This window comes from Hibiscus syriacus, unplaced genomic scaffold (genome assembly GCF_006381635.1).
Source record: "Hibiscus syriacus cultivar Baekdansim isolate YM2019G1 unplaced genomic scaffold, ASM638163v2 tig00110299_pilon, whole genome shotgun sequence".
Taxonomy (NCBI): domain Eukaryota; kingdom Viridiplantae; phylum Streptophyta; class Magnoliopsida; order Malvales; family Malvaceae; genus Hibiscus; species Hibiscus syriacus.
The window spans coordinates 1,545,655-1,572,482 of NW_024062668.1; the positions used below are offsets into that span (position 1 = coordinate 1,545,655).

The following is a 26,828-nucleotide window of genomic DNA, read 5'->3' on the forward strand; positions in this document are numbered from 1 at the left end:
AAAAGTTGGATCACGGTGGTCAGAAACGGCTGGACGATGGCCGGTTGACGGAAGTGGTCGGGGAAGCAGGACGACGGCGGTCGAGTAGCTAGTTGGTTGAAGGTGGGTGATTCCTATTAGAATTGGGTTTAGATTAGGTTAGAATTAATAACACTTTAGGTTTATTTTGGGAGTGTTCTTAGGTTTGATTTGGGAAATATATGAAATTTAGGAGTTTTGATCCTTATAAACAAGTTTGTAAGGAGTTTTTGGTGTTTATTTGGATTCATGAAAGAAAGTTGGAAGAACTTGGATGAGTTTCGGTATGATTTTGGGTTTTTGATCTTAAAGAAACAAGAAATTAGAAGAGATTGGTGTTTATGGAGGATCAAAATGGGTCTTGAAGTTGAATGTGGGAAGAACAAGGTTGAATATGGGGGATAAAAGAGAAAATTCGGTTTGAGAGAAAAATCAAGGGGGAGGGAAAAATGTTTGGACAAAATGAGGTAATGACAAAAAAAAAGTGGCTTTTATACTAGAAATAATTTCGAGGAAAATTGCTTCATAAAACCCCACTATAGACGTGTTTTGATTTTGGCATGTTCCGTTTCCTTTCTTTTATTTTAGCCGTTGTATATTTGTAATTCGAGTGCTTCTAATTGTTAATTCAATTTAATTTAGTTCCAACTCTCTTCAATTTGCTTGCTAATGTGTTTATTTATTTCATGTGTACTTGAATTTTTAGCCCTTTCATTTTAATTACTTGTATTAATTATAGATTACAACTCCTAGATTTTAGGTCCATTAGTTTTAGTCACCTATTAGATTTAATTAAAGCCTTAGATTTTAGGTTCTTTTAATTAGATAATTAGAATAGTTAGATTAGAAATAAACTTTTAGGTTTAGATTCTTGAAAAAATAGAAATTCATTAAATTCATAATTGATTAATAAAAATGTTTGTTTATTTTTTTAATATTGAAAAAGAGTGCTCCTAAAATAACTGGACATTCAATTTCAATATTAGTAAATAAATGAATATTTTTCAAGTGGTCACCTTAAAGTAAATTAACTCATTCATTTTCAAATAAATATCAATCCACTATTCTTTAATAATCTGGTTAATTATTTAATCTTTAATTCTTAGGTTTATTCTTTTTTATTTTTGTTTCTTATAAATGACATCATTTTAACCAAGATATAAAGAATGATTCCCTTAACATAACTAGGGAGTAATTTTCTTCATTAATTAAAATATTAATAAACATTTCTTGGGATTTTCAAATTTCCTTAAAAATCAAATGATGTTCTAACTTTCTGGTTAAAACATAAGAAATAATTATCTTAACATAACTAGGGAGTTACTTTCTTCTTTAATCGGAAATGAATAACGAATATTAATTTTTCTTAAAATCCCCTTGAAATACTTTTTAGAATAAAAGTTATGAATTCTTAAATTTCTAACAAAAGGGACAAATTATAATTGATGGTACCGATTCCGGGCGTTACGGGGTGCTAATCCTTCCCCGAGCGTAACCGACTTCCGAACCCAAAATTTCTTAACATAGACCAACTGTGTTTTTTAAATTTTTTATTTAAATTATTCTAAAAACCTTTTTTTTATATTTGACCTACTTAATCTCAAAGGAAGATGACGACTCAACCTTTTCTGAACATTTCTTATTTAAAAAATCATTCCCGAATTATTCATCGGGCGATCGAAAGCTCGTCATGACAGAGGTATTATGATTATTATATTGGGATGAGTAGGTGCATATACATCTTAAATTCGACCTTAAACTCTTTCAAAAAAAAAAATCAACTTCAACTTGAATTTGAATTTTAAAATAATAAATACCTGACCTTTCAGGATTGGATCAGAATCCTCCGTTCGATTTTTTCCAATAAGTATGAATAAAAAATAATTTTTATTTAACTGCTAAATGGTGGAGGCCTTGGCATGCCTTCAACTATGCCGCAAGTCATTATGTCGTCGGGCAAGTTATACCCGTCTCTCACGGAACGGTTAGGGGAAAGAAGGCTAATGTAAAGCTGTTGTCCGAGGTAATGTCTGTCCCATATCTCGGACCTGATGTTCCACATTCCAAAGTTGTCGAGAGAGATAAAGACAGCAGCCCATAAATGTGGGAATACCTGAATGGTGTGTCTGCTCACCGCGTCTAGAAGATTATAGTTCCTCTTCTTTTCTGGACTTCATTCCCTATCTCTACACTGCATACAATGATTATAAAAGCAAATCATTATTCATATCAAATGATTATGTTAAAAGGTAAAATCTTAGATAAATTAGTGGTTCCAACACTTACGCCACAACGAAGAATGCATAGCCATCAATGTGCCAAGATTGAATGGTCGTTTCACGATTCTCGAATATAATTTCCACAAAGGATTTGTGTGTCATGTTGAGGACAATATGCTCTAAAGATACTTTTGAGATCTCAACTGGTGGCCCATCTGGAATATTATTATACTTGAAAACCTTGTTTGCAACTCCATAGTATTCTGCAAGTTTCAGAGCTGTTGGCTCCACAAATGAGACTCCATTGATTGTATATTGAAGCTTTCCATCTACCTTCTCAGCACATGTAGGATCCCTGAGGGTCAGGCCTAGCAGCACTTGTAGTAAGGTTCCATCGGAACGTACAAAATTGATTGAGAGACTAAGCCCAACCAACAGGTGGCTTAGGAATGTCAGATGAGGGTCCTCCCTTACTATCCAGGCAGCGGATGATGCCCATTGTTGTAGACTCTCATTTGGTAAAACGGGAAGAGGCAACAACATAGTAATCCCTTGGTTCCTTGTCGGCCGTGACGAGCACAATGTAGCACTGTCCCACATGCACATCAAGCGACTCATAGTCACTCTATCAATTTGGTCCTAATTTTAATAAAATTTAAATTTTTGAATCAAATCAAGCCACGTCGACACTTGATCAGAAGATTTAATTTATTAAATTTATTTTTCACCAAGGATGACGAGTGTCACCCTTCAGAAGAAAGAAAATTAAAACTTTGAGATGGGAGAGTGTGGAGTCTAACCCGAGTCTTGAGGTTGGCAAAGCAGTCATCCAGCCACTTGAACTAAACTAACTATTATGTTTGATATAAACTACATATAGTAAATATTTTGCATGTTAGTCTAAACATTAATCCGTACTATTTTATATGGGATTTTATATTTTAACTTAAATTCACATAATAATATTAAAAATATTTTTTATTTTCATTTTAAATTATTAAATTTATTTTATTCTTTTCTTAACTTAGAAATATATTTTATTTTTATTTTAACTAAAAAAATATTTTAATCTTATATTAATTTAAAATATATTTTATTTTTATCTTAACTTTTAAAAATATATCTTATTTTTATTTTAACTTATATAAAAATTAATCATTATTTAACATAAAATATATATTTTATTTTATTTTATTTTAAAAATATATTCCACTTTTATCTCAATTTTAAAATATTACAAGAATAAAATATAAATATTTAAGTTCAAATAAAAAAATATTTTTAGGTTAAGAAAAAGAATTAAAAAATTTAATAATTTAAAATAAAAATAAAAAACATTTTAATGTTAGTATGTGAATTTAAGTTAAAATATAAAGTCTTATACAAAATAGTAAGAATTAATGTTTAGATTAACATACAAAATAGTAAGCTTTAATTTTCTTTCTTCATGACAGTGACACGTGTCATCCTCTGATTGGTGAAAAATAAATTTAATAAATTAAAAGTGTCGACATGTGGCATGATTTGATTTAAAGATTAAATTTATTTTAATTTATTAAAATTAGGACCAAATTGATAGAATATATAAGTAACAATGACCAAATGTGTAATTGTACCAATTTTACTAACTGCCAAATCATCATTTCCTTTAACTGTTAACGGCTAGTGGCTTGATTGAATGCATTTAAATAGTTGGATGACCTGATTGACAAGAATTCAAAAATTGTGGTCAAAATGAAAAAGGGGCTATAGTTGGGTGGTCATTGATATAGTTTACCCTTAAATTAAAATTGTGATTTATTTAAAATTAAGATTACATTTTTAACTAAAATATAATTATATGTTGAGTATCTTATATTTTAGCATTTTACAATTTCATTTATTGGTGCTTGTCGTTATTGGTACTCAAATAACGTTCGTCGAACGTTGTAAAATTTTCCACTAGACTATACTATGACAAGTCCATTGATATTAACCAAGTTAGAGCACTTGGATGAAAAATATTTAATATGAAAAAAATAATGAATGAAAATAGGAAAATTATTTACAATTGAAAATTTAATGAGATTTCAATTTAAAAGGAGATCATCATGAAATATTTTTATCTGCAATGTAAATTGTCATATTAATATTATAACGAATTTTGTTTGTAACATCCTAATCTGATACGACACACAGTCGACCGATTAGAACGTCAGACGGGATCACCTAAGCGACTAATCTAAAATTTTTCTTCTTAAAACGATCATAAAATATATCATTCAATTTAGTAATTTAAAAACATAATAAATAAACATTTACAGTACGAGCGAGTTCCTAAAATAAGTATATCAAAATAATACAATCGAGTGATAAAGTCAAGTTACTACTGAAGTACAAAAGGGTCTATGAATTACATGCTCTCTAAGAAAAACTCAAGACGTACTTCATTGCTCGACTTTTCTAGAACATCTGATATGCTATCAGCTCATCAAGTCACTACAACAAATTTGTTTATTTATGACCTCTGAAATATCGTCACTAAAACTCACATTTATGTCACTGTTTATATTTTTTAATGTAAAATTTGACGTCACGACGAACATCATGATAGATGTGTTACTAATTGTCAAATATGACGATGTATATATTTTCGTCACGTATTATTAAATATATAGTGACGTTAATGTATTACGTCACCTTAGAAATTATATTCAGTTACAATTAATTGTCATCAAATAATATAAAGTTTTATCACTATTTATTAATATTGTCACTAATAATATAATAATTTTATTGTATTAGTGACAAAAAAATATTGTCATAATTTTTTATAATAAATAAAAAGCGTAAAATTACAATAAATGTCTAATTTTTTTAGTAATTACAATATACAACACAACTTTTTTATAAATCACATTTAAGGACAACTTTTATAAATTATACTAAAGGAAAAACATTTTAGTAAAAAGACAAAACTTTACATAAATTAAAATTAAGGACAAAACATTTTATAAATTAAAATTAAGGATAAAAACTTTTATAAATTATAATAGAGACCACAACTTTTTATAAATTACATTAGAGGAGAGGTTCACATAAATTACAATAATAATATACATCTTTTACAAATGACAATAATGACCCATGATAAAGTTGCAACATTTATACTCTACTAACCATGCGACCACAATAAACCTTCTTAACGAGGCAATCATCAACAGAGGACAAATCATTCTTGGGCTTTAATCAATAGCTTTCAAGCCTATGTAACATGCATTGCAGGAACTCATGAGCATCTTCCAGTTGATATCTCTGAAAAATGATACAACGCCTAGGTCCATGAGAGTCAAGAATCACAATTATGAACACACTTCATTTCTGTATTTTTATAGTCACTCTCCATACTTGAAATACACCTTTCCAAGCACATTGATAACAAATATGTCAATCTCTTAAAAATACAATAACTAAAGAAATAAAGTGACCAAAATTTACTAAAAATTCAATTCTAAATCAGAATCATTCAATGCTTATCACATTTTATGTAACAACCAATTAATTATAAACTAATGAAACTAGTAATAGAAAAATAAAGGATACTGTTCAATTTGTAGAATCTTTTGTGAGGCGATACAACTCTTGATGAATTCAATGGAAGTTCAATGTGATGACGAAGAGCACAAAGTAAACAAAAACCCTCATTACCACCTGGCAATTCAAACAAAAACAATGAGAAACCCTAAAAGAAAACAAAGAAACAAAGATTAAACAAGAGACACACAATCACAAGGATTCTCATTATGATTCAAATGAAGACCCAAAAAAGAAATAAATAAATGATGACGTGCGTACAGCACCGAGCAACAAGATCAAATCATACTTTTCACATCATGACTTGAAATAACCTTTCAATGAAAGCATAATTTACCAAATTGTACAATCATGCCATGAAATAGTAATCATAGAGAACCTAGCTGAAAGATTAGCGAGATGATCCGGGAGAAAAGTAGAAAATATACAGAGTAAACGTTAACATTTTGATGATCTTTTACAACCTCTTTGATCAAGTTGGTGAGTTAACGATGACAAATAGTAGTAATGAAATTTGCTTGAATAGTAGTTTATATTCCCTTCGATTTATACGTTGCTCTGCTTGTAAAGCTTGGTGTCGAGCACTTGCTTACCGCACATTGCACATACGCCTGCACAGCATAAAACACTCATCAGTGGCCACATGCACAACATAACAAACAAAAAAACATAAATCAATCAAATGGCCAGGTTGTAGAGGCATCAAGTTATCAATCTAACATACCTTTCGAATAAGCACAAGTGTGACAGTACTTGGCATCTTGATGCACTTGCTGCTTGCAAATGATACACTTAGTGTTTACATAAGGAGTCCATCTGCAGGCAATGGATTCCAAATCAAAATCATGAAATCTGAAAAAATGCATATGCATGAAAAAAAAGAGGGACACTTAACCTATGTTAATCAAACTTGGGGGTGAGTGTCGGATATGGCTAAGCATTGTTACATTTTCCCAAGTTTTGTCATATATTTGATGGATTCTTTAAGGTCAGCTAAAATCCTAAACCCTATGTTATGTTCTTGACCAATACTTTCATTAGAAAAGAGAAACCAGAAAAGCAGCATGAATATAACATTATTTCCCCACTGTCAAGAACACAACCCTAGGATTGGAAGAATCAATAATAATTTACAGCAACAATCAAGCCATTCCTTAAACAAATATACTGATCAACTACTACAGCTAAGAATTCTGCCCAGCTTTTACGGAATTTAAAATTTGCTCATGTTTTGCGAATTAGTAAATAGGAGATGAAAAAACAAGGAACATACCTGTTCTTTTTGGATAGGAGTTTATTCTCGTTTATTTTCCGGCCACCGCTTTCGTTGGTGTTGCTGGCGCCTTCCTTCCACTTATCGGGCACGATCACCCTTGATAGCTTCTTCTGGCCTACAAATTAAATTGATCGAACAAATCAGGTTTTCTCCTTACAATTTCCATATATTACACCAAATTGCTAAGGAAACTAGCTGCAATTGCAGAATTAGAGAACTTACACTTCTCGCACACCATTGAAGTTAATTGTTTTTCTCTGCAAAATTCCTTTCAGTATTTCGAAACCGGAGCCCTACGAATAATCGTGGGCCCTGGATTTAATTAGACATTTTGTTTACCAAATTACAAAAGTACCCTGGAGTATTCCCAAACGATGTCGGTTAATTCGGCTTGATAACCGAATTCAATGAGTTGAAATCTAATTAATCAAAAAATAATAAAACATAATTAATTAAACTAACTTTTAAATTAAGTAAGAGTTTTTTAAAGTTTTTAATTCGATTAATTAACTCCTTCCTTTTCCCCGTAAATCTATGCTAAAGATTCATCCGATCATCATCGATAGGGGTGTAAACGAGCCGAGTCGAGTTTGAGTATTGCTGATGTAACCCCCCAGACCGATGCGGGTAGCCCGATCCGATTCGGGAAGTCACATTAGGGTCACCGGAGCGACCCACCGTAAAAATAGCGGAAATTTTAAAACTTTTTATCAGAACATGTAAACTTATAAAATCATTTATCACTATTTAAAAATAAAACAGATTTCCAAACTCGTATATAAATCAAAATACAATTACATGCCCCCTAATCACAAGTATCATACTCTGAAACCACGCCGGAAGAACTCCCTTACTGAAATCGATAGATGCACTGGTACAATTGTTTTAACCTGAAAAGGTGAGTAATAGAATGAGCTTTGGAAAGCTCAGTAATACAGAACTACCAGATGATGCTACATGACATGTAGATAAATAGAAAGCCATATAATTTCCTTATTGAATCATATGTATACCAGCTTGTAGAATAATTTGGGGTTCCCTTAGAAGTTCATCGAGTAGAAGCCATGAATCTCAGTTCATAAGAAACCTTTCATACAATCACGTTTTCATGAGGTCAAATAGGATGTCTAGTGTGTTTCATCAATACGATAAAATCATAATAGGTACACTAATCAAATGATAGTTCAGTAAAATCCCATAAACCATATTGTAGTGGAGCTTTTTAAACTCGTATTTTAAAACCATCTTACAAAGAATTAACCTAAGGGAACATCTTAGGGCCTGAGAGCCTACCCAAGATAGATTTCGGGGCCGTGGGGCCTACCTAAGAACACATCTTAGGGTCGCAGGGCCTACCCGAGAATGATCTCAGGGCCGCAGAGCCTACCTAAGTGTCACATTAGGTCCATAAAAATTTTCCAGCTTGATCAGAGCTGTACTTTACAAATCTGTATCTCCAAGATACAGTTTATACAATGATACAAATCCATAAGCCATCACCGTTAACTCGGTGCATCCATAAAACAGAAACCATAGATTTCAGTGTACCACGTGTTAAAACAATAAAACAATTATTTTCAAAATATAAGGAACACACTAGAGAATCCATATATTTTTCAGACGCATTTTGTAGTTATCAATATAGATAACACGAACTTGTGCAATTTGATCAGATTCCAGGAATAAGATCTCATTGAAGAGAATCGATTTCTAACCGATATAATCAGACATTTATGATTGATACTTTAGAATTCCACTAAGTTTCCATGTGCATCAGGAAAACGTTCAGGAACCTTTTTACATAATAATTCTAAATTCAGATTTACTGCGAGTAATTCCATTACCCAAACAATCAGGGGTATTCAGGAATATACTTTGAATTCATAGGATTTCAGCCCAATTGTACCAAATGAGGTATTCAGAATCTTTTCCTTCTGCGTTACTTGCGTTTTTAAACATGACCGAATTGATTTTAGATCAAAATATGTAATCGAAGATTCAAGTCATTTACGATCTATGACTATCAATAGTATTATCAAACAACTCAAGTTACACAACTCACAGACTGATGCATGTCAACAAATCAATTCATTATCCTTCCAATGCATTCACTCTTTAATACCAAAATGCATATCAATAGATCATCCCCATAATTATCGTTGAATAGATCTTCCAAGGGTCTTTATTACATTTCCATGTTTCAACGATATCAGAAAATATGGACGTACTTGATTCATGTTCATAACCCATAAGGACAATTCATACAATGTTTCCAAACTCATCCAATCACCTATTTAATCCTCGGTCATTGAGGTTACTTAGTTCATTTAGTAAGCAAGTTTATCCCGATTACTTTAGAGTTTTCCAGAATAGTTCAGACATTTCTGAATCTCAAATACATGTTGCACTTCCTTTCAATTCAATTTAGTCATATAATAAAGTCATTCTGGTATTCGTGGTTGATTTATCTCACGAATACCCACTTATTAGTACTGTATGCACTCTAAAGTTGAGCTGAACCAAGTACTTCCAGAATTATCATCGATCCAAATTTGAGAAGACGAACAAACATTCAAGTGGTAATTATATCATTCAGGTAATGATATAGCACTAGCGTTGGTTGATCACTTAAGTTGTGTTCCATAACTTTACTGGTAGCACAACATCCATGTTTATTTGGATTTCTTAATTAATCCAAGACATTTACTTATTCTAGGTCATAAGGGCATTTTGGTTCTCAACGTTTTTATATTCATTACAAAGCTTTGAGTATATCCATTCATTCATGAGCTTGGTGACATTCTTGAGTCATTTCCATTCCAGGGGTATTTGGTCATTTTACATATCCAATGTATTTCCATCATTTCCTTACGTCTGATCTTATTATTTAATTTAATCTTATCACTTACTTCAGTCCTTTCAAACAATTCTGACCAAATAGCACATTCGATAAATCATTCTTCAGGTATTTACTCAATTCGGTAATTTCCAGGTTAAATGTCTTTTCAAATGTTACTAACGAATTTTCAGAAAATTTTCCATACAAAGGTAGGATCTCAACAACCAAATCAGTAATTTATCGATTTAAAAACAAATTCTCATGTTACTCTCTCATTCAGAGTCAACTTGGACTATTTACCTCTCAAGGGCATTTTCGTAATTTCTTAACCAGATAATTTCGGTATTAACTCTTAACAAAAAAAATAATATAATTTGGAGATCCTATATTAATTGCTTTCCCGAACATTCTTTGATCTTAAAATGATTCTTTAATCGACTTCTAGTATCTTGCACAAACCCTCGGGTTTAAAAACCGGTTATCCGTATTTCCTAAGCAAAACTAGCATTTCTTATGCACATATGAAATTTTACCGAATCAATATATCTTTTCAGAGTTATTAACCAACTTCCAAGGACAATTCTTGTCATCTTACAATATAAGGGTATTTTCAGAATTTTACCCTACCGGAGTATTCTCATAATTTCTCATCCAAGTACCTTTAACATTTAACCTTTGATGATATAAAATAATTTACAAATCCATGGCCAATTTCTTTATCACTAATCACAACTTGTAATTTAATTCTAACAATCTTTCAATCTCTTATATTAGTCATTCGATCCATATTCAGTTACTGAATTTCTACCACATTCATATCGAGTGTATAAATTATTCAACTCCACAAAAGTGACCAACATTATCTTATCCATGCATTTACCAATATCAACATGTTTCATAAAGCATAAAGAGGTAGTAAAGTATTACCTCGATTTCCGTGCAATACCGATCGACCATAAAAATTCCATTCGAACGCCTTTGATCTTCAATTCAACTTCCAATAATTCCTCAGATACATATCAACATAAATTATATCAGAAACGAAGCTTAATTACGATAAACGGATCGAATTGGGTGATAAATCAGTGAAAGACGGCTTACCGGGTTCGAATTTGGCAAAACGGACTTCGGATTCGGATTCAGGACGTCGAAAGCATAAAATATGACTTTTCGGAAATTTGGAATATTCGGTCAAAATCAAAGTCAACGGGTTTGACCGGCAATTTAAAGGTCTTCGGGTTTGAATTTCGAAAAACGGACAGCGGAATCGGATTTGGAACGTCGAAAAATGTCAGGATAGGTATACTCGGTCGAAGTCAAAGGTCGTTTAATGCTCGATCAAAGCCGGTCAAAGTTTTGGTCAACAATGGTCAACGTGGGTCAACGGTCAACGGGTCAACGGTCAACGGGTCAACGGGTCGGGTCGGGTCAACTGGTCGGGTAAACGGGTCGGGTAAACGGGTCGGGTTATGACCGGTCAACTATCCACTAAAACCGGTCAAACCGGTCACTTTTGTCTTCCCCACGCGCAGTTGCGGCGCGTGGGGGCGCGTGAACAGTGATAAAATCCCGGAAAAATTTCTAAAAATTATTTTGAGCGATTTCGAGATACTTACAAAGCTCTGTTCACAATTTTGAACGGCGGAGAGCTCGATTTCAACAAATCGGAAACTTTAACCGCTTCACCTCCACACGCGCCGCCGCCGCCGGAGAAAAGGGAGGACACCGGTGGACTCGGAACGGCACAAGGAACACGATGGTGCGGGAGGTGTCGTAAACGGATGACCCGATCGTTGTGAATCGATGAAAAACCAACTAAAACCGAGTTATTACCGACGATACTTCCGACTGAAATTAACGACGAACGGAGATGATTCACGATGAAAGGTTTGAGGGGTTTTGTTCCTCGGTTGACAACGAACACGATGGTGGTTTCGGCTCATCGATCGGAGGTCGGACGACGAGTAGATCGGAGTTCGAAGTAGGGAGAACGGGAGAGGAAAACTGGAAAATTTTCCGCTGAACCTGCGCACGGGGGAACTTATAATTCAACATATATAAAAATTGGTTAAATCATGACTTTAGCCACTAAACTTCATGCATTTCTTAAAACGGTCTGCCATCTTTGAAATCTGACAATTTAATCCCCAAATTTCTTCCAAATACCAATTAAATCCACCACTTTATAATTTCTTAATTTTAGCCCCTAAATTGGGGTGTTACAATTCTCCCCTCCTTAAAAGAATTTCGTCCTCGAAATTCATTAATGTCACATAATTGCAGAAATGAAACTTCCATCAGTTCTTTCATATCTTTCATGTAGCTTTTATAGAAACACAGATCCTTCACTAATCCTTAATCAGTTGAGTATACATTCTTATCAGAACTTTTCCTCATTTCAATAAAAGAATCTGAACGAAAATTTTTCTCGAGTAATCAATCTCTTCAGAATTCTCCCTCAGTCCAAGTAAATAATTAAAACAACTTTATCCTTGTGAAATCAATTCAGCCTTGGTTACGTGAATAGGCTCGTAGAGCAGCAACATATCTCAATTTTATTTCTGGAGTCGAGTCAGAATTTCTCAGATGAATAACTCTCACATAGCTAAGGTACTTTACTGCGTTAAGACAGATGTTACTGGAATTCCTTTTTGTACAAGTATAGCCTTAACAGATAGAAACTTCAGTTTGTTCAATACAGATAGGGGCTCAGCCCTGGAGTTCCAGCTCAGAGAGATACGATTGCAGTCTAGGGGCATGTATTGATCAGACATATTTTGACATTCGACCGACCGGTCTATCTTGAAAAATCTTGACTCAAACCATAGCTCTGATACCACTAAATGTAACCCCCCAGACCGATGCGGGTAGCCCGATCCGATTCGGGAAGTCACATTAGGGTCACCGGAGCGACCCACCGTAAAAATAGCGGAAATTTTAAAACTTTTTATCAGAACATGTAAACTTATAAAATCATTTATCACTATTTAAAAATAAAACAGATTTCCAAACTCGTATATAAATCAAAATACAATTACATGCCCCCTAATCACAAGTATCATACTCTGAAACCACGCCGGAAGAACTCCCTTACTGAAATCGATAGATGCACTGGTACAATTGTTTTAACCTGAAAAGGTGAGTAATAGAATGAGCTTTGGAAAGCTCAGTAATACAGAACTACCAGATGATGCTACATGACATGTAGATAAATAGAAAGCCATATAATTTCCTTATTGAATCATATGTATACCAGCTTGTAGAATAATTTGGGGTTCCCTTAGAAGTTCATCGAGTAGAAGCCATGAATCTCAGTTCATAAGAAACCTTTCATACAATCACGTTTTCATGAGGTCAAATAGGATGTCTAGTGTGTTTCATCAATACGATAAAATCATAATAGGTACACTAATCAAATGATAGTTCAGTAAAATCCCATAAACCATATTGTAGTGGAGCTTTTTAAACTCGTATTTTAAAACCATCTTACAAAGAATTAACCTAAGGGAACATCTTAGGGCCTGAGAGCCTACCCAAGATAGATTTCGGGGCCGTGGGGCCTACCTAAGAACACATCTTAGGGCCGCAGGGCCTACCCGAGAATGATCTCAGGGCCGCAGAGCCTACCTAAGTGTCACATTAGGTCCATAAAAATTTTCCAGCTTGATCAGAGCTGTACTTTACAAATCTGTATCTCCAAGATACAGTTTATACAATGATACAAATCCATAAGCCATCACCGTTAACTCGGTGCATCCATAAAACAGAAACCATAGATTTCAGTGTACCACGTGTTAAAACAATAAAACAATTATTTTCAAAATATAAGGAACACACTAGAGAATCCATATATTTTTCAGACGCATTTTGTAGTTATCAATATAGATAACATGAACTTGTGCAATTTGATCAGATTCCAGGAATAAGATCTCATTGAAGAGAATCGATTTCTAACCGATATAATCAGACATTTATGATTGATACTTTAGAATTCCACTAAGTTTCCATGTGCATCAGGAAAACGTTCAGGAACCTTTTTACATAATAATTCTAAATTCAGATTTACTGCGAGTAATTCCATTACCCAAACAATCAGGGGTATTCAGGAATATACTTTGAATTCATAGGATTTCAGCCCAATTGTACCAATGAGGTATTCAGAATCTTTTCCTTCTGCGTTACTTGCGTTTTAAACATGACCGAATTGATTTTAGATCAAATATGTAATCGAAGATTCAAGTCATTTACGATCTATGACTATCAATAGTATTATCAAACAACTCAAGTTACACAACTCACAGACTGATGCATGTCAACAAATCAATTCATTATCCTTCCAATGCATTCACTCTTTAATACCAAAATGCATATCAATAGATCATCCCCATAATTATCGTTGAATAGATCTTCCAAGGGTCTTTATTACATTTCCATGTTTCAACGATATCAGAAAATATGGACGTACTTGATTCATGTTCATAACCCATAAGGACAATTCATACAATGTTTCCAAACTCATCCAATCACCTATTTAATCCTCGTCATTGAGGTTACTTAGTTCATTTAGTAAGCAAGTTTATCCCGATTACTTTAGAGTTTTCCAGAATAGTTCAGACATTTCTGAATCTCAAATACATGTTGCACTCCTTTCAATTCAATTTAGTCATATAATAAAGTCATTCTGGTATTCGTGGTTGATTTATCTCACGAATACCCACTTATTAGTACTGTATGCACTCTAAAGTTGAGCTGAACCAAGTACTTCCAGAATTATCATCGATCCAAATTTGAGAAGACGAACAAACATTCAAGTGGTAATTATATCATTCAGGTAATGATATAGCACTAGCGTTGGTTGATCACTTAAGTTGTGTTCCATAACTTTTACTGGTAGCACAACATCCATGTTTATTTGGATTTCTTAATTAATCCAAGACATTTACTTATTCTAGGTCATAAGGGCATTTTGGTTCTCAACGTTTTTATATTCATTACAAAGCTTTGAGTATATCCATTCATTCATGAGCTTGGTGACATTCTTGAGTCATTTCCATTCCAGGGGTATTTTGGTCATTTTACATATCCAATGTATTTCCATCATTTCCTTACGTCTGATCTTATTATTTTTTAATCTTATCACTTACTTCAGTCCTTTCAAACAATTCTGACCAAATAGCACATTCGATAAATCATTCTTCAGGTATTTACTCAATTCGGTAATTTCCAGGTTAAATGTCTTTTCAAATGTTACTAACGAATTTTCAGAAAATTTTCCATACAAAGGTAGGATCTCAACAACCAAATCAGTAATTTATCGATTTAAAAACAAATTCTCAGGTTACTCTCTCATTCAGAGTCAACTTGGACTATTTTACCTCTCAAGGGCATTTTCGTAATTTCTTAACCAGATAATTTCGGTATTAACTCTTAACAAAAAATAATAATTTGGAGATCCTATATTAATTGCTTTCCCGAACATTCTTTGATCTTAAAATGATTCTTTAACCGACTTCTAGTATCTTGCACAAACCCTCGGGTTTAAAAACCGGTTATCCGTATTTCCTAAGCAAAACTAGCATTTCTTATGCACATATGAAATTTTACCGAATCAATATATCTTTTCAGAGTTATTAACCAACTTCCAAGGACAATTCTTGTCATCTTACAATATAAGGGTATTTTCAGAATTTTACCCTACCGGAGTATTCTCATAATTTCTCATCCAAGTACCTTTAACATTTAACCTTTGATGATATAAAATATAATTTACAAATCCATGGCCAATTTCTTTATCACTAATCACAACTTGTAATTTAATTCTAACAATCTTTCAATCTCTTATATTAGTCATTCGATCCATATTCAGTTACTGAATTTCTACCACATTCATATCGAGTGTATAAATTATTCAACTCCACAAAAGTGACCAACATTATCTTATCCATGCATTTACCAATATCAACATGTTTCATAAAGCATAAAGAGGTAGTAAAGTATTACCTCGATTTCCGTGCAATACCGATCGACCATAAAAATTCCATTCGAACGCCTTTGATCTTCAATTCAACTTCCAATAATTCCTCAGATACATATCAACATAAATTATATCAGAAACGAAGCTTAATTACGATAAACGGATCGAATTGGGTGATAAATCAGTGAAAGACGGCTTACCGGGTTCGAATTTGGCAAAACGGACTTCGGATTCGGATTCAGGACGTCGAAAGCATAAAATATGACTTTTCGGAAATTTGGAATATTCGGTCAAAATCAAAGTCAACGGGTTTGACCGGCAATTTAAAGGTCTTCGGGTTTGAATTTCGAAAAACGGACAGCGGAATCGGATTTGGAACGTCGAAAAATGTCAGGATAGGTATACTCGGTCGAAGTCAAAGGTCGTTTAATGCTCGATCAAAGCCGGTCAAAGTTTTGGTCAACAATGGTCAACGTGGGTCAACGGTCAACGGTCAACGGTCAACGGGTCAACGGGTCGGGTCGGGTCAACTGGTCGGGTAAACGGTCGGGTAAACGGGTCGGGTTATGACCGGTCAACTATCCACTAAAACCGGTCAAACCGGTCACTTTTGTCTTCCCCACGCGCAGTTGCGGCGCGTGGGGGCGCGTGAACAGTGATAAAATCCCGGAAAAATTTCTAAAAATTATTTTGAGCGATTTCGAGATACTTACAAAGCTCGGTTCACAATTTTGAACGGCGGAGAGCTCGATTTCAACAAATCGGAAACTTTAACCGCTTCACCTCCACACGCGCCGCCGCCGCCGGAGAAAAGGGAGGACACCGGTGGACTCGGAACGGCACAAGGAACACGATGGTGCGGGAGGTGTCGTAAACGGATGACCCGATCGTTGTGAATCGATGAAAAACCAACTAAAACCGAGTTATTACCGACGATACTTCCGACTGAAATTAACGACGAACGGAGATGATTCACGATGAAAGGTTTGAGGGGTTTTGTTCCTCGGTTGACAACGAACACGATGGTGGTTTCGGCTCATCGATCGGAGGTCGGACGACGAGTAGATCGGAGTTCGAAGTAGGGAGAACGGGAGAGGAAAACTGGAAAATTTTCCGCTGAACCTGCGCACGGGGGAACTTATAATTCAACATATATAAAAATTGGTTAAATCATGACTTTAGCCACTAAACTTCATGCATTTCTTAAAACGGTCTGCCATCTTTGAAATCTGACAATTTAATCCCCAAATTTCTTCCAAATACCAATTAAATCCACCACTTTATAATTTCTTAATTTTAGCCCCTAAATTGGGGTGTTACAGCTGAGCTCGACTCGACTCGAAAACTTTGAAATGAAGTTCGAATCGACTCGAAAACTCGCGAGCTTAAAATTTTCAAGCTCGACTCGAACTCGAAATCCTAAACTGAAGCTCGTGAGCAGCTCGAAAAGGCTCGAAATGAAAAAAAAAATTATTAAACTTAACTCGATTGAAGCTTCAAACTCAAACTCGAACATGAACCTTAAATACAAGAAATCTTACTGTATTTTTTTTATAAAAAAATCAATACATAAATATTAATATTATTAATAATTTATTTCTAAAAAAATAAAATCTTAATATATTATATTTTCGAGCTGCTCACGAGCTTTTCGAGTCGAATATCGAGTAGCTCGTTTCGGCTCGTTAAGAACTCGAGTCGAGCTCGAGCTCGAGTCGAGTCCATTCGATCCGAGTATTTATCGAGCTTTGATCGAGTCAATCTCGAATAACTCGCGATCTGTCTCGTCTCATTTACAGCCCTAATCATCAACCGCGTTGTTATGCAACTTTTAGGATTATATTAATTAATTTTGGTCCCTCAGCTTTATTATTTTTGTCTTAATTCTATCATTTTCAGTCAAATTTATTTTCTATTGCAACCCAATTAATTTTTTCTTTTAAATATTGGTCCTTACATTAATGTGTTTTTATTTTTTTATCTTATTTAATTATTGTTATTATTACTATTTTATTTTCACTCACACATTATTTTTCTTTTTTATAGTGTTAATTTTAAGGATTAATATATTTTTATCTCTTTTTTTATTTCATTTCATTTGATTTTGATATAATCACTAGTATCTGATCTATTGATCGACTGATTCAGATCGGTCGTTAGGATTCAAACCATTGACCTTGCTTAAGGGATCTAGTGCCTCATCCCACTAGATATTCGGGAACAACATATTTAATTATTTTAATCTCAAAAAATTATTTTAATCTCGTTTTTGGGGCACAACATTAATTATCTTATTAGCACTCATCTTTAACATGATCAACTAAAGATTATTTTTTAACAGTAAAAGAGATATTGAACATATAAATACATACACATATATGTATTAACAAAAATATCTTATATATATAATACATAAATTAAAAAAATTAAAAAAACATTTGAAATTGATCACTAATAAGATTTTAAATTAGTGACATATCTAAGATGTCACTAAAAAAAATTCCACAATTTTCTTTTGTTAATTCATGGTGCCAAATATTAAGTGACACGATCTCATGATGTCTTTTAAAATTGTTATATGAAAGACAAGAGATTGTGACAAATAATTGCTTTCGTTATGTTAAACCTATTTGTAGCACAAATAAAACGTTATATTTTATATCTTAAAATATATGAGAATTAAATTGTCACAAAATACAACCTATAAGTGACAAATCTGCAATGTCACTAATTCAAATAATATCATCATAATTATAAATCGTCACTAATAGTTATATCTTATTGGAGACAATTTTATAATGTCATCATTTTATCTAAATGTCATTAAAATGTTTCCCACCAAAAAAAATTTGGAGGCAAATTTTGGCTCCAAACATATAGTGACAAAAATCAATGACAATTTTTAAAAGTGTCATAAAAATATATCATGAATCACTAAATGTGACGAAAACGAAAAAATTTCACATTTATAGTATATTTTGTGACGTTATTTGTAACGTCATATAGAATACATTGATAAATTTGTTGTAATGAGTGCTCAACCTAAAGACTTGCAAATGGAAACACAATTTCCAATGCTGAGCTCACTAGCCTAGTGCCACACTAACAACAATGTGATACTAAAGGTCTTCACAAATGCTCATTCTAACGTGTGAAATAAATAAAGTGAGTATGCATGCATACTCACGCTATTCTAGGGTAGACATCATGTTAGGCTGAGGGATTTCTGTAGCTCGGAGCTCACATACCCCTTTAGTCTATATGGGGGAAAGATATGATATCACTACATTGGATACAACACCTAATTAAACCCACCCCATACGAATGTTGAGGCCTTGTGCCATAGTTAGTCTTAAGTGTCTTGTGCCATAGTTAGTCTTAAGTGCCTTGTGCACTACATAAGGATATCTGAACAATCTATACTTCAAAGCTATCATCGTTCGCTAGAGTAACTTGGGTGCTCTTTCCTTTTTCCTGAGCTTCAACCAAGGCTAGTTTTATGTTATCCTAGTTATCATTGTTTCTAGCTGTAATTGATCATAAATAAGAGTTCCCACTTGAAGTCTTATTCGAGTATATCATAGTGTTCTTGGGTCCCTCATTTATTACTTCTAAATCACTTGGGCTTCTTGTCCAAAATTGTACAAGGGTATCGGTACTCACCTTGAGTATCGATATTATGGGGTTAAGAATAGGCTAAAAATGAGGGGTAGTATCGGTACCACTCAATCAATATCGATACTATGGGGTTAGTATATCGATATTGCTCGGGTGCCAGTACCAAAATTTACTTCGATGTTTTGAAAATTCCCTTCAATATCGATACCCTATGGAGAGTATCGATACTCTACCCTTGGTATAAGTACTCCCATGAGTATCGATACCAAAATTGTCTAATGGAATCTGTCAAGTTTTCTCGATATCGATATCACCCTGTGAGTATCGATACTAGAGCTTTTTCCCACCTCTTGCACTAATTAAGGTCAACTAAATGAGTTATTAACCCATTCAAGAGTTGTGGAAGGAGTTAAAAGGTTTCTTAAAACCTAAATCAAATGGGTTTGAAATTCTTGAAATCTTAAACCCCCATTAAACCCATTTATGGTTACAATGGCTCAACACTTGTGTCTGGAGGTTCAAATTGAAGCTTAGAATGAGAGGGTTACAACACTTACCTTATAATTCCGAAAATAAACTTGCAAAACTATAAAGCATCAACCTTTACTTAGTTTGCTAAGGAAAGAAATGAGAGTTTTTGGGAGAAGAAGAAGACAATGAAGATAAAGAAAAAAAAAGAGAGAACAGAACTTGAGATTATCAAACAATTAAGGGATTAAGCTTTTATTTCAAACATTAGTCTAACTGCTCTTTTGGTCCTTCCACTCCCTTGAAAAAAATTAAAAACACTCTTTTTATCATATGTTGGGCCAAGGTCAAGCCCAAATTAAACCAATATTGGACTAAGGTTTCCTTAAGACTAATGGATTTACTTAAATTCATTATTGGGTTAGCCCAAAGCTCTTAACTCGAGATTTAGGGCATTACATTGTTGGTCAACAGATTACATCGCCCTTATTCTCAGTTTAAAGGTTACATTAGTTACAAAATAAGTTAGAAGTCATTTTTTTTATTTAAGGGGTTATGTTATCGTTGAAGTAAACTCAAATCAACAATGTTGCTCTTGAATTTTAATTGTATCAATTTTACCTTTTGATCAACATTAAACGTTATGGTGCTGACAATATAATTAACTATTGACATGATGATATATTATTCTTACAAATTTAAGATTTCGTTCAACAGAACATAGTAACCTTCCTAACCATGTCGAGATTTTCTCGTCACAACGTCGACACTTTTGATTGCACGTGATGAAAAAATTATTATATGGAAAAATAATCATACTTTACAAATCAATCATGTCTAAAAATATTTATTAAATTACAATGGATGCTATACCTTATTAATTAAATTTTCTTATAATTATTTTATGGTGTTTAAATACATAACATATGGGACAAATAAATATATATTTCTATAATAAAGGCTACCATGTTTAAGATGATAGGATCTACGTCTACCAATATATTATAATTCTAATATCATTGTAACACCTCAAATCACGGGTTAAAAGTTTTTGGTTAACCCGAGATGATTTAGGTGAGCCATTTACTTTGTAAGAGAACTTGATCCATTTAGCGTTTAAGTTAGGTTTAGGTTAGGGCCCCTTTGACATTAAAATTGATATTTTTAGTCTTTGGATGAAGGATGAAGGAGTAAAAGAGTAATTTTTCCATTTATAATTTCAAAATTTGAAATTCTTTAATTGTTGAAGATTTCATGTATGATTTTCCTCTATTTTTCACCTCTCTTCTTTGTCTTCTTCCTTCCTTCATTGTCATTTTCTTCCTCTCCAAGAGTAAAAGAAAGATTGAAGGTTTTAGTTTTACAAGCCTGGTTCAAGAATTCCATGGTAAGGAATGAAATCTCCATCTCCTAAGCTTTCATTCAAGCCATTATAATCACGTTTTGGACATGAAAACCAAACATGGGTTTATTTGAGGTTTGGAGACCAAAGAATTTTAATTCGTTTTTGAGAGATTTGAGAGCTAGAGAGTGTTCTTAATCCCTCCATGAGCTTTCAAAATGAGATAGTAATTCATTTTCTTGTCTTTAATTAGTAAAAGAGGTAAGAGAACATTCCAAAGCTAAAGGAAAAGAGAAATGGACCCTTAGTTGAATTGAGAACATTTCAAGTAGTTAGGAAACTAAGATAACACATTAACAACACCATCATATCATTTGTGAGTCATTAGAATGCATCTAGATAATGAGCATTGAGTTATGAAGCATGAATAAGCATCCATGGTAGATTCAAGCTTTTGATGTTTTGAGCATGTTTAAAGACCTATTATGACTCATTTCATACATAAAACTTTTAGAATTTTTTAGAACCTCATTAGGGCACTTGGAGTAGATTTAGGGAGTCATTTTCACGCATAAACAGGGTATTTATAGGTTTAGATATCGGTACTGGAAGAACAGTACATATACTGTTCATTAGCTAGCTTATAATAAAAAAATTTGAGAAGAGAAGTATTGATACTCATCCAAAGAGTATCTATACTGCTGGTTGTACTACAGTAAAATATATTTATAGCGACGTTTTACGAGTAAAAGCCACTAATTTTATAAATATCGTGACGCTTAAATTATAAATTCCACAAAATGATAACACTAGCTGCGTTTCTGGGAAAATGCCGCTATATAGTCTCCTTTGGTGATTTTTAAAAAAATGCCGAATAGGGTACATATGTACTGGCACTTTTGATTAAACGCCACAATGTTTTAGTTCAGCAATCGTTTGTAATTACGAACGCCGTAATGAGTCTTTTAAATCTCAAACCCCTTTTTCATCTTCTTTTTTGTTTTTGTGTTTTCCTCAAACTTCTTTTTCGTTTACCCTTTATCCACAAAGTTGAGTAGGTTATCGTCGTTCCACGCCATCGTGGCCTTCACCACTACGCCCATCAAGATCTCCTCACTGTTTCGAGAAGTCCAGCCATCGTCGCCTTTAGCATCGTCGATTTCTTCTCTGTTGGGAGTTAGCGGTTCGTCTCTCTCTTTTCATTAATTTTGCTTATAGGTTCCGTTTGCTGTTGATTATCTTGTTTAGCGACTGTTTGATTTTATGCTTTAAGCAATAGACTTTATTATTCGTTTTGTTTCTTGCATCCACTATATTCACTATCCCACTTGAATTAAAAAAAATCTGAAACTTTCTTGTACAGCTCGATTTGCAATAAATTCTCCTTTTCTTGTGATTTGAATTTTGTTGATGTAATTTCGTTTTTTTATTGTTATTTTATTTCATCATTCAGTCAATTTGATATCACTAAATCAATCATTGACACTTGCTTACAGTGGGAAGTACACATGGTTGTAAAATGGAGATCTGGTTGTTTGTGTGGTTAATCTACAGACTTCTATATTTATCTGCGAATGGACATGTTCTATACCGTGAAACATTGACTGGTTTTGCTATTCTGTTGGGATGAACATGAATTCAAACATAAGTTTCATAAACCTGGTTTTCTGATCCATGGTTTTCTGAGGAAAATAAGGTATGTCCACACTTTTTCAAATTTTATATGATGTGTTTTGCAATTGAGTACCATTTCCATTTTTGTTTATAATGGCACAGCTAATTTAGTTTTATGTATTCTTTTCAAAATTCGACTGATCAGTAATCTCAGTTGAACACTCTTTTTTAATTGATTTGTGTATCGAATGCATGATATAGGAAATTAATAAATATTGTTAAAATAGATATTTCCAAATTCATACTCTTTGGTAGGATGCAAGTCCTAAAGATATCCGCAAATTAATAAATATTATAAAATAGATTTATTTTTTTGAAAACTTGGAGCAGATATTGTCATCTTTTTCGGTATTATGAATAAAAGCTAAGCAAAATATCAGCTAAGTTAATGAGAAATTTTGGGTCTTAACAAAATAGATTGAAATCTAAGATATTTAAAGAAAATTCCAGAGAATGTATTGGAAATATCCTTATTGATCTCATGTTTAACAAAAAGATTTACTAAGTGATGAACGAATAAACTTATATTTTTCGTTATGTTGAATTTTCCATGGAACTTTAATTTGGTGAATACGGTGCCCAAGCGAAATGACAGTGTAAACTTTTCAGGTTAACCTTGAATATGTTGGGCGGGTTGAGTTCAACATTGATGGCCTGCTCTACCCTGATAGTGTTGTTGGTATAGATTCACATACAACTATGATAGATGGGCTAGGGGTAGCTGACTGGGGTGTTGGAGGTATTGAAGCTGAGGCAGCCATGCTTGGTCAGGTAGGTAATGCCATAGACCGACAATTTTTTCCCCTCTGAAGAAAGCTGTTGGTGAACTTTGGTTTGTGACAATATGAGTCACAGCTAGTTAAAAAGTCTATGCCTCAATGATGAATCTATCACAGTTTTTTTCTATTAACTACAAATTCATGTTTCTATGTAACTTGCTAAAATGCATAGTTAAACTTATCGAACCTATAACTTTGCTTCAGGGTTGTGTAATTTCTTTTAACACAAGTTGTGCCATTAATTTCGTTGTGCATGTGATCTAGCCTTTACTGGGCTATTATCTTAGAACTCTTTAAGTTTGCTTTCATAAATGCTTGTATACTATTCAATTGCTAGCTTTTACTTTCTTTCAAAAAGACTGCTCTTATTCTTTTTCATTTACTTGAATATGGATTCAAGCAAATCTATCATTCATTTTTTTATAATTAGTTTATTTTGAAATTTACAGCCCATGAGCGTTGTTTTGTCTGTTGTTTCTGATATGTTTTGTTCGGGCTCATAGTGTAACGTCCCAAAATCGGGTCTGGTAGTTACGGGTTAGTTTTCGTGTCGATTTCCGGATTTCTGATAAAACAAAATAATATTAAAATTTATGTTTTTATTTGATAAATATTTTTGAAAGGGTTTAAATGATTTCGGTATCGAATTCTATTTGTGGGAATTAAATTAGGCTTGATTTGGTGACCAAATTGAATTAATTGAAAATTTTGATTTTAGTGACTATTTTGTAAATTATCACAAATCCAAAGTCTATGAAGCTTATTTTACCAAGGCATGTGTTTAGAATTTTCCCTCCTAAACTAACCGTGTTTTAATTCCTCCTTTTTACTAAATTCCTATCTAGATTCATTCCTTAATCAAATTCATTTTCTTCACTTGATTTTCTATTCCAGTGCTCTTCATTTTCTCTTTTTTCACAATTATGTTATGAATTGTGATGCAAGTATGTGAATAAATGTGAGTTGGAATTATGAATGTGCTATATGAATTGTGTTGAGTTACAAGTGATGTATGGTGATTTTGAAAGCGCTTCCAAATATATATATATATATATATATATATATTATATATGAATTGTGATTGGTCCGGGTGAATTATCTCTCTATCCACGTTTGGGTTGATCATGACAACCATCCTTAAGTGTGTTTCAAAATTTATTTGAAAGTGTGTTTGTGTATAAGTTATGCATCACTTGATAATCACTCTTGCTAAATATGGATTATTTGGCAATTGTTCTTAATGGAACCTTTGGATATGAAAGGCTTGCCTAGGAAAGAATACTCTATGTTTTTTGTATAAGTGTGTGTGATTCAAGATTATACAGGGTTCGATTGATGCGTTGAGGTTTGCTCTGAGAAGACACATGGTAAAGTTGGGCGTTGAGCTTTTCTCTGCAATTTCGTGGTTTTGGACCTACGTGAGTTCATAAGTAAAATGGGAGTTGTATGGAGTCTGTTTATCCAATGAGTGAGTTGTGCTGTAAACAAATGCTATTGATCTTAAATAGGAAAAATGTGTGTATTGTGTGTCTTGCCAAAGAAGATAATTGTGCTTGAGTGTATGTTCTTGATATTGAAACATGTGATTAAGTAGCATTTGTATATTCTGGAAATTATGTGCATTTAGAATGTGTTAAGTAATCATGCTAGTATGACATTATGTATTTGGCGATGAGGAAAGAACATGTGAGGTATGAGTTCGAGGGCTATGCTTATTCTTGAAAATGTGCATTGTCCTTGAATGTCATTGGGCTTTATAGCTCACACTTGTTGTTAAGACTTTTCAAAGGAAAAATCTTAAGCGATGTGTATGTGGCAATGTGGGAGATGTTTTAGGGACTTATATATTGCTTTTATATTATTTTTGGATAATTTCTTTTGAGTTGTAATAATTGGTTCGTATTTAATAACTTGTTGATGATATTACTTGTTGATTGAAGATTGATATGCTTGAACTTGGTTGATTGAAGTATGTGAATACTCAACTATTGATTTGATCCTCAAACAAGTGTTTGAAAAGTATAACTAATTAAACTAAACTTGTTAGACTCATAGGTAGCATGAAAAGATCCTAAATGCAAAATATGAGTAGGTGACTTGTGCATTAGATGAACATTTATGCAATATTTGACTTTTAATGACATCGTTGTATAATGTGTTGATTTGTGTTATGAAACATGCTACAACTTTGTGTTGATATGTATGAAGTGGTTGAATAGTGTCCAAGCACGATCCTATCTTATAATGACTTTCTTGTTGTTGTTTGGCAAGTCAAATATGCAAGTTCTTGAGAATTCTGCACTTTTCCAGAAAAAAGATTGATCCCTTAGGGAAAGGATCGATCTCTTTTGAAAGGATAGATCCATTCTCTGTATAGCTCGATGAAAAGTGGGAAATTTGCACACATTAAAGGTCTAAAGTGTCCTTAAGTCTTGTTTTGACCCCATCATGTTTGATTGAGTTCGAATTGATCCAGAAATTGAATAATTTAATTATGGTAACTCTTAACTCTAACTTTGTTGGGAATTGTGTGATCACTCTTAATTATATCTAATTTCATAATGACACAGTCAATTAAGTGTTATTGAATTGTATGTAAGATTTGAATTATTACCTTTTAGTCCTTTAGAATATGTGATCAATTAAGCATGTAAATGATGTCCAAATGATGTGAAATTTTGCATGCTTTTATTTAATGATCATACATGATTAGTAGTAACATAAATTTGATGTTTTGGTTGATGAATTATTATGATGATATAAAATAACTATTTTACCCTTAAACGATAAATGTGATGTTTTCTTTGATTTCTTTAGTGTCTAATTTCATGTTATTGATGCTGATTGTTGCCACATGTTAACGATCCTTTGGATTTTAATTTGTAAGCTTATGCTTAGATCGCATGTTTTAGGATCATGTTTTGTCTAACATGATTGGAACCTAACATAAGCACAGATATATGTGTCTGACTTCCAGACTGAGTATGGGGTGTTACATTTGTTGGTATTAGAGCCAAGTTATGAAAAATTTTACAGTGATTGATAATG

The 26,828-nt window shown here is 33.1% G+C and overlaps 1 protein-coding gene and 1 pseudogene across 1 annotated transcript; both read right to left on the bottom strand.

The window, feature by feature from the left end:
• Window positions 1–1,896: 1,896 nt before the first annotated feature.
• Window positions 1,897–26,828, bottom strand: part of LOC120116602 — an 89,692-nt pseudogene continuing 64,760 nt past the window's right edge.
• LOC120116535 (cysteine-rich PDZ-binding protein-like) lies at window positions 6,222–7,373 on the bottom strand. Its single transcript, XM_039137002.1, has 4 exons — window positions 7,309–7,373; window positions 7,084–7,201; window positions 6,535–6,626; window positions 6,222–6,421 (listed from the first exon to the last, which is right to left on the bottom strand). The coding sequence occupies exons 1-4, from the start codon at window positions 7,322–7,324 to the stop codon at window positions 6,357–6,359; spliced, it is 291 nt and encodes a 96-aa protein (XP_038992933.1). The 5' UTR covers window positions 7,325–7,373; the 3' UTR covers window positions 6,222–6,356.

Excerpts from the sequence above, each read along its gene's own strand:
- LOC120116535 (XM_039137002.1), bottom strand. Across the intron at positions 6,627-7,083 it reads CTCCTATCCAAAAAGAACAG|ATGGACTCCTTATGTAAACA; the intron begins GTATGTTCCTTG and ends CATTGCCTGCAG. Across the intron at positions 6,422-6,534 it reads CACTTGTGCTTATTCGAAAG|GCGTATGTGCAATGTGCGGT; the intron begins GTATGTTAGATT and ends TATGCTGTGCAG.